Source organism: Lygodium microphyllum, chromosome 18 (genome assembly GCF_053477565.2).
Source record: "Lygodium microphyllum isolate KBCC chromosome 18, Lygodium_microphyllum_v1.1.10, whole genome shotgun sequence".
Classification (NCBI taxonomy): domain Eukaryota; kingdom Viridiplantae; phylum Streptophyta; class Polypodiopsida; order Schizaeales; family Lygodiaceae; genus Lygodium; species Lygodium microphyllum.
The window spans coordinates 114,063,987-114,083,318 of NC_141152.1; the positions used below are offsets into that span (position 1 = coordinate 114,063,987).

The 19,332-nt window shown below is 46.8% G+C and overlaps 1 protein-coding gene across 1 annotated transcript in view; it reads left to right on the forward strand.

Moving 5' to 3' along the window:
- The first annotated feature begins 1,683 nt into the window (after positions 1 to 1,683).
- The window catches only part of LOC148021271 (protein DGS1, mitochondrial-like), a 58,069-nt gene continuing 40,420 nt past the window's right edge, over positions 1,684 to 19,332 (forward strand). The window contains exons 1-5 of the mRNA XM_087698232.1: positions 1,684 to 2,078; positions 2,462 to 2,579; positions 2,689 to 2,892; positions 3,549 to 3,677; positions 19,113 to 19,271. Of these exons, the coding sequence (XP_087554358.1) occupies positions 1,825 to 2,078; positions 2,462 to 2,579; positions 2,689 to 2,892; positions 3,549 to 3,677; positions 19,113 to 19,271 (864 nt within the window). The 5' untranslated portion in view covers positions 1,684 to 1,824. The remainder of the gene's footprint in view (positions 2,079 to 2,461; positions 2,580 to 2,688; positions 2,893 to 3,548; positions 3,678 to 19,112; positions 19,272 to 19,332) is intronic.

Consider the following 19,332-nt stretch of genomic DNA (forward strand, 5'->3'; position numbering starts at 1 on the left):
TATAGCTAGCTCGACAACCTACAGTAGTGGTTGATGCTTCAGTGGCCCAGATCTCTAATGCTCCACAGGATGTACCACAACTTGTCTTGTCTACCAAAGATAGAGGACATCCTACGCAATTTGAGCCCTCTATACGCTATAGAAAAATTATACGTGAGATTTAGTTCCTTTGCCTAGTGGCAAAAGTGCTTTGCCATGCAAGTGGGTGTACAAGTTGAAAAGTACCCTTAGAGCCCCAAGTTGAGATACAAGGCCAGATTGTTTGCTAAAGGCTTTAAGCAATAACATAGTGTGGACTTTGATGAAGTCTTTTCTATGGTTGTGAAGATGACTACCCTATGCTTGGTACTAGCTTTGGTTGTTTAGTTTGACTTGGATCTTTATTAGATGGATGCCAATATGCCTTTTCTTCGTGGGGACTTGCATGATGAGATTTACATTGGAGTAGCCTAAGGACTTTGCAAAAACTGGCAGGGACTACCTAGTGTGTAGATTGAGGAAGAGCCTTTATGGCCTTAAGTAGGCACCTTGGGAATGGTATAATGAGTTTGATGCTTTTATGCATTCATAGGGATATTCTCATAGTGATATAAATCCGTGTTTATACACAAAGAAGACTCGTAATGGTAGCCTTATGATTTTGATTCTCTATGTGAATGATATGTTGATTGTGGGGAGTGATCATGATGAGTTGGATGCCTTGAAAGATCAGCTCAAGAAGAGCTTTGAGATGATAGACATGGGACATGCCTCACATATTCTTGGGATGCGCATTATGCGTTATCACTCTAAAGGGCTCCTCTACTTGTCACAGAAGGAGTACATCCAGAAGGTCCTTGAGTGATTTCAAGCCTATTGGTTGTCCTTTACCTTCTCACGTGAAGGTTAGTCATGATGATTGTTCGTAGACTGATGAACAGAAGCCTGAGATGGCCCGAACACCTTATGCATTAGGAGTGGGCACTTTGATGTATGCCATGATAGCCACTCGTCCTCACACAGCATTTGCAGTGGGAGTTGTGGCATGCTATACAATTACACATGGCAAATGACATTGGGATACTGTCAAGGGTATCATGAGGTACCTGAAGCACACAATAACCATGTGCATATGTTATGGTGGGTAGGATATAAGAGTTGTGGGATACACTGACTCTGATTATGTAGGACATGCATATAGTCGAAAGTCCACCCATGGCTTATGTCTTTACCTTTGTTGGAGGTGTTGTTTCTTAGATGTATAGGGTGTAGAAATACATAGCCCTCTCTACTGCATAGAGGCAATGTATATTATAGCCACTAAAGCTTGTAAGGAGGCTCTTTATCTAGGCCGTCTGGTGGTAGACCTTGGCATTACTAATATGGTCCCTACGCTGCATTAGGATTTTGTGAGTGTTATTCAGTTGGCCAAGAATTTGGTCTTCCATGTGAAAACAAAGCACATTGAGGTATGTTACCACTTTATTCGAGAGGTCATTGAGGACAAGTCCTTTGAGCTTGCCGAGATCTCAACTAACCAAAATCTTGTAGATTTGCTCAGTAAAAGTCTCTCAGTAGACTGCTTTGCCTTCCTTAGGAAATTGATAGGTGTTGGACGAGATGACGTCTTTCTTGAGATGTAGTGCATAGCCCCTCCTTTCTAAGGACGCTGGAAAGGGAATAGGTAAATAACGGGCCTTACTAATAAGGACCGTCTTAGCAACATTAATGGATGCCTTAACGATTCCGTCTCCGCGCGGTCCCGACTCCGACTCCTCACCGTCACCACCTCGGCCACAATCCGTCGCGGACGAGAAATCAAACAGTCTTTAACAACAACATAAAATGGATCCGGCTCCTCCATCTGGCGACGCTGAAGACGAGGACATGGCCAAGCGATGGACAGATGTTGCCAGGAAAGTGAGAAGAGCTGCGTTGCATTATTCCAGTTCATGGCCAAGAGGCTTTCTACGCAGCCTTGAGACCATTGCCGAATACGCTCAGGGGGCCTTCACAGCTCCCTTTAGCTCGATCGTATGGACTCATCGTAAGAGCAGAAGAAGACGACGAGCCCTTCCACTACCTTTACCATCCACAATGTACTTATACGCACACATATTTCCTGACTTTTATTCATCATTTGGAGTCCTCCATTGTGGCACATTATTGCCATACTATACCTTGCTGTAATGTATAGCATTTGAATCTTAAGTCCATGCAGTTCACCGTGCTCGGCTTGAATCATTCCTTTCCTTTTGTTCCTTTTTGCTAACTCAAGAAGAATGAAAATGCCAAGCAGTATCGGCAACTTTTCTCAAGGCACAAGGCTTTACATAGATAGAAATTCCATATGTTAGAACTATGTTTGGTTGCTTAGCTGCTAGTTGATTTTCTGCTTCAATAGTAAGGCTGGTATTAGGTCAGTTTCTGTGTTGGACTTTGCTGGAAGTCATGTGATGAATGCCATGCTAATGCAATGCAGACGGGAGTTGGATGATGTACAGAAGGTTATCGATCTGTTTGAGCAAGTCTCAGATAAATTGCTATGCAGGCTTCATGATTGTGAAAAAAATCTACAGTTTTGGAAGGAGCGTGCTGAGGTCAGTGAGCTTTTGTCAGTTAATCCAAGTAATTGATCCTGCAAGCTTGGAGGATTCCAATTAGCATGCTTATTGCTCATGATGCTGTTCTTTACTCTGTTTTCGCCAGGGAACTGACACACACAAAGTCAAGTTCATGTTGTTGGAACAGGGCCCATATGCATTTCTCCGAGGGCTTGCCAAACTGCTAAGTGATACCCTACGGGAGAGATCTTCAACTCATGGACTTGTTGTTAGTGCACTTGCCCAAATTTCTTGGCGAGTGAAATTGTTGTCAGCTTTACAACGTCAGCTTGCTAGTGCCGTAGGGGAGGTTTGTACCATCCTCATTATAATGTGAGACATGGAGAGGGAGAGGGATGGAGGGAGGGTGTAGTACAAAAAAGCCATGATACAGTTGTACAGTCAATGGTTGAAAAGTCAGGGAACCCTTTGCCTTCTTGATTCCTCCCAATGAAGTGGTATTGGGTTTTTGTCCTCCTAGCTTCCATTTATAAATGCCTTTGAAGAAATTTGAGCGAAATGTATAGTTCTGTCAAGTTTGTGCCTGTAGATAGCTTACAATAGAAGATCTTGATGAGCTTGGAAATGTGTTTTGAATTCTGTAATCTTCAAGTCATAGAATTGAGTGATAAGCTATGTTTTAAGAGAGAAGAGACAAATAATTAGAACAGTGAAGGGAAAACATAGCAGTAGAGAGATCTGCTTACCTCCATCATGTAGCCAGTTGATGTGTGTTTGTTTCTCTGCATTTGCTTGTTGTTACATACAGATGTCAGATGACTTTTGAGAAGGCTCAGATATTTGATTCATTGGCCCATGGTTGACTGTTTAGACTCCAAATAGCTCCTTGGTTAGGATTTTCTGCATGTATCTATGTATATGCATAGGTGGTTCCTTGCTTTGATGTACCTGTTTGTTGATGTGAAATAAAATCCTCCTATTCTCCTCTTTTTCTATATTCTGCAGGTCTTTAAAGAGGCTGATAAGTTTGGGGAGGATTTGAAAAAGGGCCAAATCAAGGAAGCAGTTCACTCAGCTTTGCTATCAGTACATGCAGTCCTCATACGTTTTGAAGGAACATATGATGTTGTAAAGGTAGTTTTCAACTTATGTTGTTATGGCGAAGTTGTCAAATAAGAAGATTTCATTAAGCTTATCTTATTGCAAGATCATTGATGTATTTACCAATCAGTGACAGCCAGAAATCTCCAGGAAAGTAACATGTTTATTGTACAACACAGAATGAACTTGAGCATGCTGCTTGTTGATTTTTATTGGCACACCAAAGCATTAGAAAAGACTTAAAAAATCAACAACTTGGTGGTGTCAAGTTTGATGTTTCATCAGTGCTGAAGACTTCACATGGATGCACTTGTTAACTTTGAAATTGCGAGTCTCTTTTATGTAATCAATATAGAGAACTTATAATTTGAGCGAAGAGCCTATTTTTCACTTGGGCTTGCAGTGCCTTTGTATGGGCGAGGTTTGTGGCTGCCTAGAGTTGAGGGTTGCAGCATAAGTACACTGCTTCTTGGGATTTCCAATCCATCCACCTGATTCCATCCTCGAGCATTCAAGACACTCTTCCAGGCTTGTGCTTACTGCTTTTTTTTGGCTGCCCTTATGACAGTATGTAGCTCATTTTGAGCCAAAAAGCTAAGCAAGAGGCCCTCAAGTTTCTTGGAATGGGATTTGGACATTAGTGGATTGTTAGAGTCGCATGAAAGTCATAGTTACGAAGACCATCCACGCAATTCCATCGTCAAGCGTCCAAGACACTCTTCTAGGCTTGTGCCTGCTTTATTTTGGCTGCCCTCATGACGGACTATGTAGCGTATTTTGAGCTGAAAAGCTAAGCAAGAGGCCCTCAAGCATCTTGGAATGGCATTTGGACATTAGTGGATTGTTAGAGTCTCAAGAAAGCCATAGTTATAAAGTGGATCTTTCTTACAAAGCTAAAAGCTGACGGGGCCCTAGACAAGTGTAAGGCTCGCCTTGTGGTTCATGGGTTCAGACAAAGACATGGTAATCATTACAAGGAGACCTGACCTTTGCTCCCATTACTACCTTGTGTTGTTGACATCCTTCTACCTCTTTTAGTCTTGGTCTCTCACCATAGATGGCTTATCTAATAGATGGATGTCGAGTGCTTTTTGAATGATTTCTTGGATGAGGAAGTGCATATGCCTAAACCACTTGGATTTTCAATTCTAGGCCATGAGAAAAAGGTTCTTGGATTTTGAAAAGCTCTTTACTTATTGAAGCAAGTGCCTTGGTCTTGGTTCCATCAATTGAATAACTTTCTCCAATCACATGGCTTTCATTAGTTTCCTTATGATCTGAACCTGTATGTACGATCTCCTCTAAAGTAGTTTAGCTATGTGCTTTTGTATGTGGATGATCATTTGATCATAGATTTTGACTCGTGTGCTATTTTTGAGCTTAAATCACAGTTATGCTCCACATTCAAGATGATCAACCTTGGTCTTCTCTCATGTTTCTTGGGCATGGAGGTTGTCCAACATTCTAGGGTATTTTTGTGTCATAACAAAAGGACGCTCTTTCCTAGCATTCAGTAGTGGAAAAATTATTATGGCGCACTCACACCCGCATTGACTTAGCTTATTCAGTCTCCACTTTAAGTCAATTCTTTAGTGTACCAAAGCTATCTCATTGGATCTCTTGTATGTGTGTGTATTAAGGTATGTCGAGGCTCAAATGTACTTATTTTTATGCCTTGTCTTTCAATAGAGGACTAACCTCGTAGGGATACACCAACTCCGATCGAACCAAAGGCTTGGATACTTCGCGCTCCTATGGTAGCTTTATATTCTCTTTGGGTTTAGCTTCAACCGTCTGGTTTAGCCGACTACAAGACACTGTAGCTACATCTTAAGTGGAGGTGGAATATTGGCCCTTGTATGACGGTAATATCGAGGCCATCTACTCAAGGAGCTTATTAGTGGAGCTACACTTCCCTTGTGAGATCTTGGCAGTGATTTATAGCTATAGCCAAGGTGCCACAACACTTTTGGGCAACCTAATCATTAGCCAAAAGACAAAGTATGTTGGGGTCCGCTACCATTTCGCTAGAGAGCAGTGTAGCTAAGTTCCATTTATCTAGAGTCTAGGCCATTGTCAAACACTACATTGATATCTTGACCAAACCATTCAGTTGCCCTATCCTTTAATACCTTTGTTAGTGGATTGATGTTGGTCCTCCCTCCCCTTTTGACATTGGTATGATGGGAAGAGGGGGTTCCATAGCCTTCCCTTCCATTGTCTTGTGTTGAGAGAGGGCAACTACTTCTGTTGATGCTTATGGGATTTTGATTTCCTTCCACTATTGATTTATATTTATTAACATCATTATTTGTATGTGCCTTAATGATCATACTTATGAAAGAGTGCTTGGGCAAGCGAACCATTCTCCATGAGGGCAATGCTCAAATGGAATCATTGCACTTTGCACAGTGTTCTGTTGAATATGACACTTTGTATTATCTCTTGGATCACCCATGCGTTGACATTGTGTAAGCATGCCTTCCCTCTTCTTTGTCAAAGAGTGGTTGACTTGGATCCATTGTATTTGCAACGCATCATCATTCTAGTAGTCTACAATCATAGCTTCCTATGGCACATCGCAATATACCCCCATCATTACATTATCATTTCTTTGTCTATGCTTTTTTACCCCATCCTTGTCTTACAACAATGATTTGTTGTATGGAGACTAAGAAAAATGTGAAACCCATTAGATTGGGCTACTTGAAAGAAGAAATCCATTTGGCATCACCTCTATGGTCATGGTAGGCTCTTGGGCAGCCCATCATGGCACTCTTGGTTTGATATCTTTGTTAGCGATCAGATTCCTGGCCGTACAGTACGGCAGCCTGGTCGGACTGACCAGTCGGACTGCCATGTGGCAGTCCGACCTGTACTGGTCAGTCGGCTGCATTTAATGCAGCCGACCTATCTATTTTGGGCGCATTTTGGCTGGCTATTTATAGCCGATATTCTGCACAGTTTTCCACAGTTCTGTTCGCAGGTTACAGGTTGGAGATCGTGCAGACTGCAGCGGACTTCGAGGTGAACAGCAGGTTGCATCGTCGAGGTGGAGACACGCAGTCCTGCACACTGCGCCCGTGTACATATCTGCATATCTTTGTATACAGCACATTTTATACAGCAGATCTTCACCTTCCACTGTCTCTTTCTATCTCTCTTCTCTTTGCGTTCTCTCTCTCTCAGTCTTGGTCCCATGGAAATCGTTGCACTCTGACATGGTATCAAAGCAGTGAAGAAGGGCTGACTGAGTGAAGAACCTACTTGAAGAGGAGATTCCATCGCGACACAAGGCTGCGTTTCCAGCGTTCGAGGGCGAGCGGGAGGGCTGCGTATCGGAACAAGGCTACTGCGAGCGTGGGTGCGTGGGAAAGGAGTCCAATTGGTGAATTTGCTGCTGTTTGAAGAGGAAGAAGGCTGTGTTTTCAGCTTTCAAGTGCAGGTTTTACTTTTTCATCGCCTTTGGCGGGTGAAGAAGGTTCGGAACGCGGAAGAAAGAGCCCTAGCAGGCTGCGTTTTCACAGTCAGAGGGGGTTGCTTTTGTGTTTGTGAAGGCATTATAGGTGAAGATGTCTATAGAGATTGACTTGAAGTTCCAGACGATCATGGATCGGAAGGTGCCTGTCTTACCGGCTCTTCCCGCAGATCAAAAGCTCGATGGCGACAATTACTGCATATGGCACGTGATGATGTTGGCCATCTTTGAGTCTTACGATTTGGCGGAGCTTGTACAGGAGGAGATCGACCAGCCCTCGGTGAGAGATGAGTCCAAACTCTCTTCCGATGCTCGTGCGGAGTTGGCCAAGGCTCAGTCTCATTGGGACAAACTGAATGCTCGGATTCGTTCTTTTCTTTTTCTGTCTTGTACTATAGCTGTGATAGCCCACATCGAGCACTTGACGGTGGCTCGGGAGATATGGCTAGAGCTTGACTAGATGTATAACCGGATGACCCTTATGAAGTGGGTTTCTTTGGAGGTGCAGATGCGGACCTTGTCCGTGAACAAGTCTTCTTCGTTGCGGGAGCACATCAACAAGCTTAGACAGCTTCAGATGCAGGTTCAGAATGCGGGGAAGCTGATTTCCTCCGAAGACATGGCGATCACACTCTTGTCCCAGTTGCCGCCACGATTCGGTGCTTTTTACTCTGCCCTTATTGCTTCGGGGCGTGAGTCTACTCTTCGGTGGGAAGAGCTGGTTTCTATGGTCTTGGACCAAGAGGAACAACTGAAGGGACAACATGCTTCCAAGTCGGAAGCTTTGACAGGTCAAGCCTCTCAGAAGAAGGGGAAGGACCAAAAGAAGAAGAAGGAGAACAACAAGTCAAAGAAGGACAAGGACGAAGAATCCACATGCCATATTTGTGGTAAGACCGGCCATTGGAAGAAGGATTGCCCCGACAAAGACAAGAAGGATACCAACAAGGACTCCAAGGATTCTGAAGCGGTGGCTGCACCCTCATCAGCTGTGTTTCTTCATCTAGCAGTCATTGAGGACTCTTTATCGAATGCTTTTGATGCTGCGATGACAGCTCCCCAGGCTCGAGAGTGGATCGTTGACAGTGGTATCTCCCGGCACATGACTCCTTTATCAGTTGGTGTTGCCCAGTTGCGATCTTCGCGTGGGTAGATTCTCATTGGAGATAGCTCTTCGGTATCTATTGCAGGACGGGGTGAGATGCAGCTTATTCCAGATGGACGTGGTGGTACCTATACCTCAGAGGTCTTGCATGTGCCAGGTTTAGGGTATCATCTACTTTCGGTTCATAAGATTTGTTCATTTGGACTTTTGGTGGAGTTTGATAGTGATTCGGTGCAAGTCCTTGATCGTGGGTCCAGGAAGGTTCTCTCATCAGGATATGAGGAGAAAGGCATCTACAAATTGACGTCTTCTACCGCTCTCCCTACTCTTCTTCTTACCTCACATACAGTCATAGCTATGGCATGCTCGGTTTGGTCACCTCAACTATGATTATCTTCAGAGGGCGTCACGTGGACAGCTTGTTCGAGGGTTGTCAGACATAGTGGCGAGCCAGCAGCCATGTGTCTCCTGCATTCGTGGGAAGCAGCATAGGGATGCGATTCCCAACAAAGCTTCGCGGCGGTCTACTTTACCGATGGAGCTTGTATCTACGGATCTTTGTGGCCCTATGAGGAACGAGTCCTTGAAAGGGAGCTCGTACTTCATGTTGATCGTAGATGACTACAACAGGATGACTTGGGCCTATTTCTTGGCGTTGCAGTCGGAGGCTTTCTCCCACTTCAAGGATTGGCTTCTCTTTGAGGAGAACCGATCGGGCCGGCACTTGAAGACCTTGCGATCCGACAAGGGTGGTGAATTTGTTTCTAATGAGTTTGCTCGTTTTTGTGCAGATAAAGGTATTCATCAGGAGTTTGCTAACACTAACACTCCTCAAGAAAATGGCATTCTTGAACGGAAGAAACGAAGTGTGATCGAGATGGCGCGCACCATGATGGAGCACCGACAGACACCTTAGTTTCTGTGGGCCGAGGCTGTGGCTACTGTAGTCCACATCCTTAACCGATCCCCCGCTTCGGCCGTTGATGGGATGACACCTTTTGAGGCTTACTTTGGGACTAAGCCCGATGTTTCTTATTTCAGGGTTTTTGGGTGTGATGCCTATGTTCACATTCCCAAGACTCATCGTGATAAATTTGAAGCAGCTTTCCGAAGACAGGTGGTTGTTGGCTACAGCTCTCAGTCCCAAGGCTATCGTTTGTATGATCCCGTCAAGCGGGATGTGTACACCAGTCGAGATGTGTGGTTCGTGGAGGTTCCGGTCATAGCAGCGGGTGAGGAGCATCCCGTTCTTGGAGATCCAGGGGAGAGTTGGGCTCCCGAGACAATTCCTTTGGAGCCCGCGCCACCGGTCACCCCTGAGGAGTTACCACCGGTGGATATCCCAGAGTCTTCAGCTGCTGGAGAGAGACGAGGAGAGGTCCGCGAGGAGAGGTCCGGCCTCCTTCTTGTTGGGCCCGTGACACACTCCGCGATTCAGGGATCGAGGGGGTCCCTGAGGAGTGGGGACCGCAGGATGGTCCGCGGCGGTCATTGAGGCACCAAGCACATTCTACGGAGCTTGTTTGCTCTAACTATTTTGATGACCCGTGTCATGCAGGATCGAGAGCCCACCTCCGTGAAGGAGGCTTTACAGTCCGCACCATGGAAGAAAGCTATCGAAGCCGAATTGGAGGCTATTGAGAGGAATGGCACTTGGTATCTCGTGCCTCGCCCCTCTCATAAGAAGGTGATTGGCGTCAAATGGGTCTTCAAGACCAAGTACCTTAGCGATGGTTCTTTGGACAAGCACAAGGCTCGCCTTGTTGCTAAAGGTTTTGCACAGCACCCAAGGATTGATTGTCATGATACTTTTGCCCCCACTGCTCGTATGGCGACTATTCGAGCTGTTCTTGCCTTGGCTGGCCTGTCTACCAGTTGGATGTGAAGTCAGCCTTCCTCAATGGTGATTTGAAGGAGGAGATCTATGTTGAGCAGCCTCCTGGCTTTGGATCTTCAGATGGGCAAGTCTACAGGTTAAAAAAGGCCTTGTTGCATGGAACGAGAAGATTGACTCGTTCTTTCAGTCACAGTTTGGATATCGGCGTTCCAAGGCCGATCCGCAGCTTTATGTACACACTTCCGAGGCTGGTTGTGTGCTTTTTGTGTTGTATGTTGACGATTTGATTGTCACAGGTGATCATGCACAGAAGTGTCAGAAGTGGAGCAGCGGTGGAAGCATAAACATGTGCTGAAATAAACTGCTGAAACACAAGACAAAAAGAGAAAAGAAAAGAACACGATACAGATGAGAACTCAGATGTATGCATGGGAAATGGAATCCATATATCTGAACACGAGACAGTCGCATACAACAGTGAGTCACTGGCTGCGTGGGCACTGGCACTGGCTCCTCTCTCCACAGAGTCTGCAGATGGTGAAGATGAAGTGACTGACTGAGGAGGAGCCACTGAGTATAAATAGGCTGAAAAAGTGGGGAGCAATAATGCTGGTCGGACAGCATTAATGCTGGCCGACTGGTGCATAAAAATGCTCCACTGGCATAAAATGCCACACTAGAAAAAACCTAAAATACCTAATAAAAATGCCCAGCCTAGATCAAGCTCAGAGACTCACACATGAGCTGACAAATACTCTGCTAACAAGAAGGTCAAAGAGACGAAGGTAGCTTTACATCAGGCGTTCGAGATGACGGACTTGGGTCTACTCCATTTCTTCTTGGGCCATGAGATTTATCAGTCTCAGAGGGGGATTTTCATCTCTCAGCAGAGATATGTACAGGAGCTCTTGGTTTCTTTTGCGATGGAGGATTGTCGGACCATTTCTACTTCTATGGATCCGAACTGAAAGGCCACTTCACATTCAGATTCTCCCTTGGCGGATGCTTCACGCTATCGTTAGTTGATTGGATCATTGATTTGGCTCCTCAATACTCGTGTTGATCTTTGTTTTGCTGTTGGTTTCTTGGCGGGGTCCATGAGTGAACCTCAGACGGTGCATTGGCAGGCTGCCCAGAGGATACTTCGGTATTTGAGGGGAACATCTGACTTAGGGATTCATTATCCAGCAGGCACAGGTGGTTCAGATCTTGTACTTGCAGGTTGGAGCGACTCGGATTGGGTTGGCAATGTGGACCACAAGCGGTCTACTACAGGCTAGTGTTTTACCTTGGGTGTCGGTGTTATCTCATGGAGTAGCAAGAAGCAGCCCACGGTAGCCCTTTCGTCTACTGAGGCGGAGTATTGGGCCGCCTCTTCCACCACATGTGAGGTTGTGTGGCTTCGGAGATTGTTGGAGGAGCTTGGCTGCCCCCAGACTCGTCCTACTTTGCTACAATGCAACAATGAGAGTTGCATTGCCTGGGCATGGAATCCTATTTTCCATGCCCGGACGAAGCACATAGAGATCCAGTACCACTTCATCAGAGAGAAGCTTCTGGATGAGACCATCGTTGCGGAGTACCGCAAGACGGAGGACAATCTTGCAGATTTGTTTACGAAGGCGCTTCCCCAGGCTCTACTTCGGAGACATGCCAGATCCCTCAGGCTTCTGCCCGGTCCAGGCTCTAAGAGGGGGTGTTAGCGATCAGATTCCTGGCCGTACAGTACGGCAGCCTGGTCGGACTGACCAGTCGGACTGCCACGTGGCAGTCCGACCTGTACCGGTCAGTTTGGTCTATTCTGGGCGCATTTTGGCTGGCTATTTATAGCCGATATTCTGCACAGATTTCCATAGTTCTGTTCGCAGGTTACAGGCTGGAGATCGTGCAGACTGCAGCGGACTTCGAGGTGAACAGCAGGTTGCATCGTCGAGGTGGAGACACGCAGTCCCGCGCACTGCGCCCGTGTACATATCTGCATATCTTTGTATACAGCACACTTTATACAGCAGATCTTCATCTTCCACTGTCTCTTTCTCTCTCTCTTTTTTTTCGTAAAAGGTAATTGTATTAATTACGAAAAAAAGTACAAGATAACTTGATTACAAGATACATGACGCCAATCCAGGCCATCATGTGAAGAGGGGCTAGGTGCTACAAGTTACAAAGTTATGGCAAGGGGGCAGATGAAATTGCCATAAGCCAGGGACGGAAGTCCTCCCTAGAGAGCAAATGAGAATGCCGGAGAAGATCCAACTGCCAATACAAAAGGCCCTTAAGCCTCGCAATATGTCGCTGAACATTATAGGCGGAGTCAAAAAGAAAAGCATTCCTAATGGTCCAGTTATGCCAACAGCCCCAATATCGAAGAAAATGATACATGAGTTTCATATGTGGCTGTGCAGGAGTGGGGTATTTGGGCTGTCCGAAAACCCAATCAAATGGGCGCAGGGTGAATCCAACCGCTCCTTGCCAAATAGCCGACAAAAAGAACCAGATTTTTTTTGCAACAGGGCAAGAAATAAATCTGTGACGGGCCAATTCCACCGCAGTGGTGCAAAAGAAACAGTTGCCATTGGAGATTCGTCGCTTGGAAAGAGCCGACGCAAGCGGGAGACCACCAATCATCACTCTCCAAAGAAATACTTTACATTTGAAGGGGGTCTTGTTCAACCAGCCCTCCATCACAGTTGCCGTCCACCAGGACCGGGATTTTCGTAAACCCCATAAAGCATTGGCTTTGGTAACTAACCATTGTTGATCTTTGACCAGAATATGATAAACTTGATTAGCAGAAGCTTTGCTTAAAGGCAGCCGGCCTTGTAGGTTCCAATCCTGCCAGGGATGATCTGAAGCAAGGGCAGGAAAGGGTTGTCTGTTCTGGAGCATCCGCAAAAGCTGTTCCCATAAAGGCCTATATCCCCGCGGAATCCTGTAAAGCCTCCTGGCTGTACGAAAAGATATAAGCACATTACGACTAGCAAGGGTGGCATCCGCGACCGAAGACAAGCCCAAACGAGCCATCCGGTTGAATTGTGGTCTAAGCTCATTTTTGCCTTCCCATACAAGTAAACGCGAGACTGCCAATAATTCCAATTGAAAAGAATTCGTAGTCAAGCGATCCTCCGCTGGATGCCACTGAGCCTTTAGAAGGACCCGTTTCCAGGAACCTACCAAATGATTGAGCAGCGACGAGGAAGAACTGGAGAACCTTGAATCAGCATTAAGAACATGCCACCAAGAAGTCCGGATTTGGGTATTGCCATGTAGAAGCCCGTGGCTCTGAAGGAAATAACGGGCTATATCGACCCATGGATGATGATCCAAGCACATGGCGCGAAAGAGAGACCAACGGAGTGCCTGCATGTGAGTTTGGACATCTAAAATAGCTCCGCCACCCATGCGTTTAGGGGTGCAGGCATGCGACCAAGAAATCCAGGAAATACCTGCATGCAATGAGTCCTTCTTCCATAGCATGAAGCGAATAGACTGAGTAAGAACATTGAGAGTCGTAGCAGTCCAGGGCAACAATGGCAAAAAATATGTCAACATTGGCAACATAATTGTCTGGGCCACTTTGAGACGAATATGGAAGGGCCAGGCTTGAGATTTCCAATACATAAACTTGGCCATCATTTTCTGAGAAATCCACTGCAGAAGCTGCTTTGGTGGAACGTCGACACCCAAAGGGTACCCAAGGTGCCTGACAATGGAGCCACGAGGAACAACCAGACCCTGCCAGTCCAAGGACTGCAAATCCGACTCCGTGCAGCTGAGAATGGCTGATTTGAGCGCATTGATGCGAAGGCCAGAGGCTTGGCCAAAAATGCCCCAAACATCCAATGCGCGCTTGAGGTTGTCCTTGTCCGCCCGCAAAATCATAAAAGTATCATCCGCCAGGGATTGGCTAATGAAGTGTTGGCCTGAAGGAAGCGACAGACCGGCCAACTGAGAAGAGGCTACCATATGGGATAACATGGAAAGAACTGGATGTGTCGCGAGGGCAAAGAATAGCGGGCTCAAAGGGCATCCTTGCCTGACTGAGCGGGCAAGTACAAATGGCTCAGTAACACCACCGTTCAGCATGACTCGCGAAGACGCCGCAGCGCTAATGGTGTAGATTAGACGAGACATCCTGGGACCAAAGCCCATAGCCGACATAAGTTCAGCAACGAAAGACCAATCCAGATAGTCAAAAGCCTTTTCCAGGTCCAATTGAATGAGTACCACCTCCTGGTTAGAATGCCTTGCATAATCAATAGCTAGTTGAGCATTCAATACATTGTGCAGAATATTTCGGCCCTTAATGAAACCATACTGTAGAGGATGCACAATGGCCGGGAGATGCTTATGAAGCCGATTCGCCATTATTTTGGAAAAGATTTTGTACATTGAACCCATCAAGGAAATGGGGCGCCACTGTGTCAATGTAGATGGCGAAGGAACTTTTGGAAGCAGTTTAATAAGGCCTTCTTTCCATGAGGCAGGCATGATCCCGGTTTGCCATACCTGCTGAAACAAGGCCTGCAATGGTTTCGCCAGTTGGGTAGCAAAAGCTTCAAAGAACTCATTGGTGAGACCATCCCAACCCGGGCTTTTATCCTTGGGCAAATGTAACAAGACGTCCATAACCTTTGCCTCACAAATATCGGACTCCATAACAGCTTGCATGTCCTGCGGTAGCTGATTACGGACCAAGTCATAAAAAACCGAACGGGCCTGAGTGATTTGATCTGTAGGTGGAGAAGTGGTGCCGAGAAGATCACGGAAATAAGTCCTGCACATCTGCACAATAGTCTGCGGATCCATGATAAGGTGACCTTCTGCATCCTCGAGTCTGGTCATATTCTCCCTGGCAGGAGAGGCGTGAAGAGCTCGAAAGAATTTATGGGTTTGACATGCATTATCCTGCAACGTCTCTGTCAGATGTTGCAGTTTGGCCTGCTGATATGATTTCAATTGGAATTCTTTAAGAAGATCCGCCACTCGCATGCCCAGTGCGAGCAGAAATGCATCATCCGGAGTGTCCACCAGCAGAGAACGAACCAAAGCCAGCATGTCCTCGGCTGCCTTGTGGCGCTGCCGACAAAGAGAGGCATGGTGGATCCCATACTGCCGAGCAACCCGCTGCACATTAGAAAGCAATCGTTCGAATGACGCAGTGCCCTGAGAAGAGAAGTCGAAGAGAAATCTGTCAATCAATTGCTGCATATAGCCCTGAAAGATGGCATGCTTCAGGTAAGACGAATTGAAACGCAAAGGGAGTCTCTCCAGAAATTGCTTGAACGGGGCAATGGGTTGTGCAAGCAGCTCAAGCTGCAGAGGAAAATGGTCCGACAGGGCATATTGCTGCAATACTTTTATTTCGAGCAGCTCAGGAAGGAAATCATCATTCTGCATGATATATATACGATCCAATCTCGACCATGTTGTTGCATACTGGGCAGAATGGAAAGTAAACCCTGTAGCGGACGGGTGTAGCCAGGACCAGAGATCTTGCTTGAGGACGTCAAGAGCCAACGCCTGCCACATACGACTTTCCGGCGTATCCATCACCGAATGCTCTGATGTGGACTGGGAGGAATCCACACACATATTGAAATCCCCCATGAAGAAGCCCTGTCTACCAAGTGACAAGGAGGCCTGCAAAGTTTGCCAAAGCGCCCGACGAGATAAGGAATCATTCGGAGCATAGAGGCCAAGTAGCCATAAGATTTCCCCTTCGAATATAATTTCAATCACCAAAAAACGGCCATGAACATCATTTTTAATCAGAACAGGCTGATATTTGTCATGGACAATCATGAGCACACCCGAATAATGCATGGCCTGTGACCCAGCATAAAACAATCTAAAGCCATGGCAATCGACCACTTTTCCGGCTTCATCATGAGTCTTGTGCTCAACAGCACACAGGACATCCCACTGATTTTCATGCAACACAGTCCACATAGCATGTTGCTTGTGTCGCGAACAAATTCCACGCACATTCCACGTGACGATTTTCATGTATACTCAAAACAAAATCAGGTACGAGGCACTGCTTGCCTCGATTTGACTTTGTCAGCGAGAATGTCCAGGACTCCCTCGTCCAAGAAATCTGCCAACACTGCAAAAGAGTTCTGCGGACCAGATTTGGAAGTAGACGGCATATCTGCGGGCTTTTGGATGGAACGGGGATAACGACGATCCCACGGGGTAATGACATTACCTCTGGTATCAAATGCCAGCTTAGCAGAAGGACCTTTTGAACGATCCGAGGACATTTTCCGGGCGGGCTGATGACGGGGGGCAGAGGAAACCATAGCAGGAGCCGAGCGCTCAGAAGACGGCATGTCCTTCCTTCGCATGTATGTACGCATGGAATCTTGTGATGTAATAGGCACATTGTTCTCCAGGGCCGCAACAACCCTGTTGCCTTTTTTTGCACGGACTTCCATCCAATCAGTGGCGCTAGAATCCAGACCCGCAACCTGTTGTTTACCCTTGGCCAAAGCTTGAGGCTGATGGGTAGCATCCAGCGATGGGGCATCGCACACCATTTCTTCCATGGGCGGCATAGCATGGCCATCATGGGAAGTGTGTTGCTGTTCCGGGCACTCGGCCATAAAGTGCCCCAACTGTCCACAGGAGAAGCAGTGCCCTGCAAAATTGCCCCATTTCAAACGAAAGTGTAATGGGTGCATGCCAGGGCAATTAAGGCGTAACCAGGCAGGCCTTTTTCTTGCAGTGTCCCATAGCATACACAAGCGGTTGCGATTCACAGCTCGGAGACTGGGAGGGACCAGAACAGTGCCCACAACAGCCATGGCATCCTTCAATAGCGGCCAATAAACAGCCGGACAGTTTTCCACCTCGACCCAGACCGGGCATTCACGTTGCAGCAGACGCTGAAAATCTGCCATTGGACGCCAGGGAACCACATGAACCAACCGGCGTTCAAAAAACAAAGGCAGTTTAGACAGGAGAGCAGCACGGTGCGTCTCTGATTTCAACAGGACCTCAAAAAAACCCCGGGAGCCAACAAAAATCTCTTCAACACAGTCCCCTTGTAGCAGATGCTGCAACCACTGGCGAATACGGGAAAGCAACGGGATTCGACCAGTGAAGAAAAGTATCACTGCGCGATCATAAAATACCGAAAAAGAGCGTGGGACAGTTTTTGGATCCACGGTGGCGTCCAGCACATCGTCAGGTGCAGAGTTAGAAAATGCTTCCTGATTATGTTGAACATAATCGCCAAGCAAAGTGTTTGCAAATTCCAACAAGTGTTCCCAGTCCACTTCCTGAGAGTCCACCGAATCCGAGGCAACCTGGGCATAGGACCGATCCTGAGAAACGTCTATCTCTTCCGAAGCATGCTTGGTACGTTTACCCGCAGGCTGGATGTCAGGACCAGAGGGCATCTCTTCGTTGCACGGAATCATATCCTCAGGGTCCTCCGCATCGGAATCCGGGCCCAGTGCTGCCACTGTTTGATCTATGAAGTCCAGATCCAAACCAGCCATCGTATATGATGATTTGATCTCGAAGGAGGACTGACCCTCTGTTTTGCCGGCTCACTCGCTTTCCCTTATTTTCTGTCTCTGTGCAGGGGCAGACAGGCGAGGCACAGGCCGGGCGGTCTCCACAGCAAGACAGGACAGGCTGGGCTGCTGGGCAGGTGTCCGTCAGCAGTGTCCGGGAACAGGGAACGCTGGCGGCGCCAGGAGCAGGGCGACTGTTGAACTTAGGGTTTTTGGTGGAATAGACAAGGGCGTGAAACCTGATGCAGAGCCTACCAGAGCGACGCGCACTGCTGCCGCAGAGAGAAAGCGGCGGACGGATGCCAGCGGCCGATTCCAGCCGCAGACTGAACCTGCGTGACGGCAGGACAGGACCTGCGGGACGGGACCTACGGGACGGGACGGGACAGGGACGGGGACGGGGCCTGCGGGACGGCACCTGCGTGGCGGAACCTGTGACGACGGGACGTGACGGAATCTGCGACCTGCAGGCGAGGGCGACGGGCGGGACGTGCAGGCAGGCGTCAGGCGGGACCTGCAGTCGAGGGCGTCAAGCGAGGGCGACGGGCGGGATGTGCAGGCAAGCGTCAGGCGCGACCTGCAGGCGAGGGTGTCAGGCGAGGGCGACGGGCGGGACCTGCAGGCGATGGTGTCAGGCGGCAGCGACGCATCCCGCTCACTCTTTCTCTCTCTCTCTCTCTTCTCTTTGCGTTCTCTCTCTCTCTCAGTCTTGGTCCCACACTTCCGTATCGCTGCACTCTGACAATCTTAGTTTATTTGGGGTGGGACCTTTTAGGTATAATGAGGGTATAATAGCGGGTGGAGATGTGACTTTCTCGCTTCTTATTGGTGCTTTAATGAGGGTTTTCTTTGTTTAACAAGAAAATTCTATTAATTAACAGCTCAGTTGATGGTATTAGTGGCTCAACAATACTACCCCCCCTGACTTGGCTTTTTTCCTTAATCCCTCTGGTTGCCATGAGATGAAGTTTGTTTGTATGTGATGCAAACACTTTCTAATTCAGTTATGCTGTTGAGCTCATGTATTTCGATGTTTTTTTTTGAGTAATTTTAATCAGACATTTTATTTTGACCAAAAGAAAAAAGTTGGAGGAGGAGGAAGAGTAACAAGAAGAGGAGACTATTGGGCTGAAATTTATCTGATACTGTCATGGGCTGTGCACTTGTAAAGTTAAGGTGAACTGGCCAAGAACTTGAGATTTGCAAATAAATCAAGGGTTTGAGAAAGGTGCGAATAAAAGTCAAAATAGGAATTTAGTCTACTGCTCTATTTTTGGTATTGCTGGTACAAGTACCGAATGTTGATGCTGAACAGTTGGGAACGTGTTCCAAATTCTTAATTATCATACATGATATATACAGATGTGAGAGTCATCAGGTTTACTCACAGTACTGTGGAGTATTGCTGAATTAGTAGACAAAAAAAGAAACAAAGAATATAACTAATCTGTTACTGAATGATGTTTGCTTCTTCCAATTATTTGTTTGGAATAGCAATATTTTCTACTTTCTTTTGAGTCAGGTTGACTATAACACAGCTGAAGATGAGAAATCAAACATACCTACGATGAAGATTACCTTGGAGTTTGACAAGAAAGACCTGGCAGATACGGAAATCAGTCGATGTGTGGATATGTTACTTGGAATCATGGAACAGCTTGATGATGGCTTGTCTACTCTTGTAAGTAGTGTTTCTTTTCATATTAATACTGCTTGGAAGATATACTGCAAGCTTTATACTT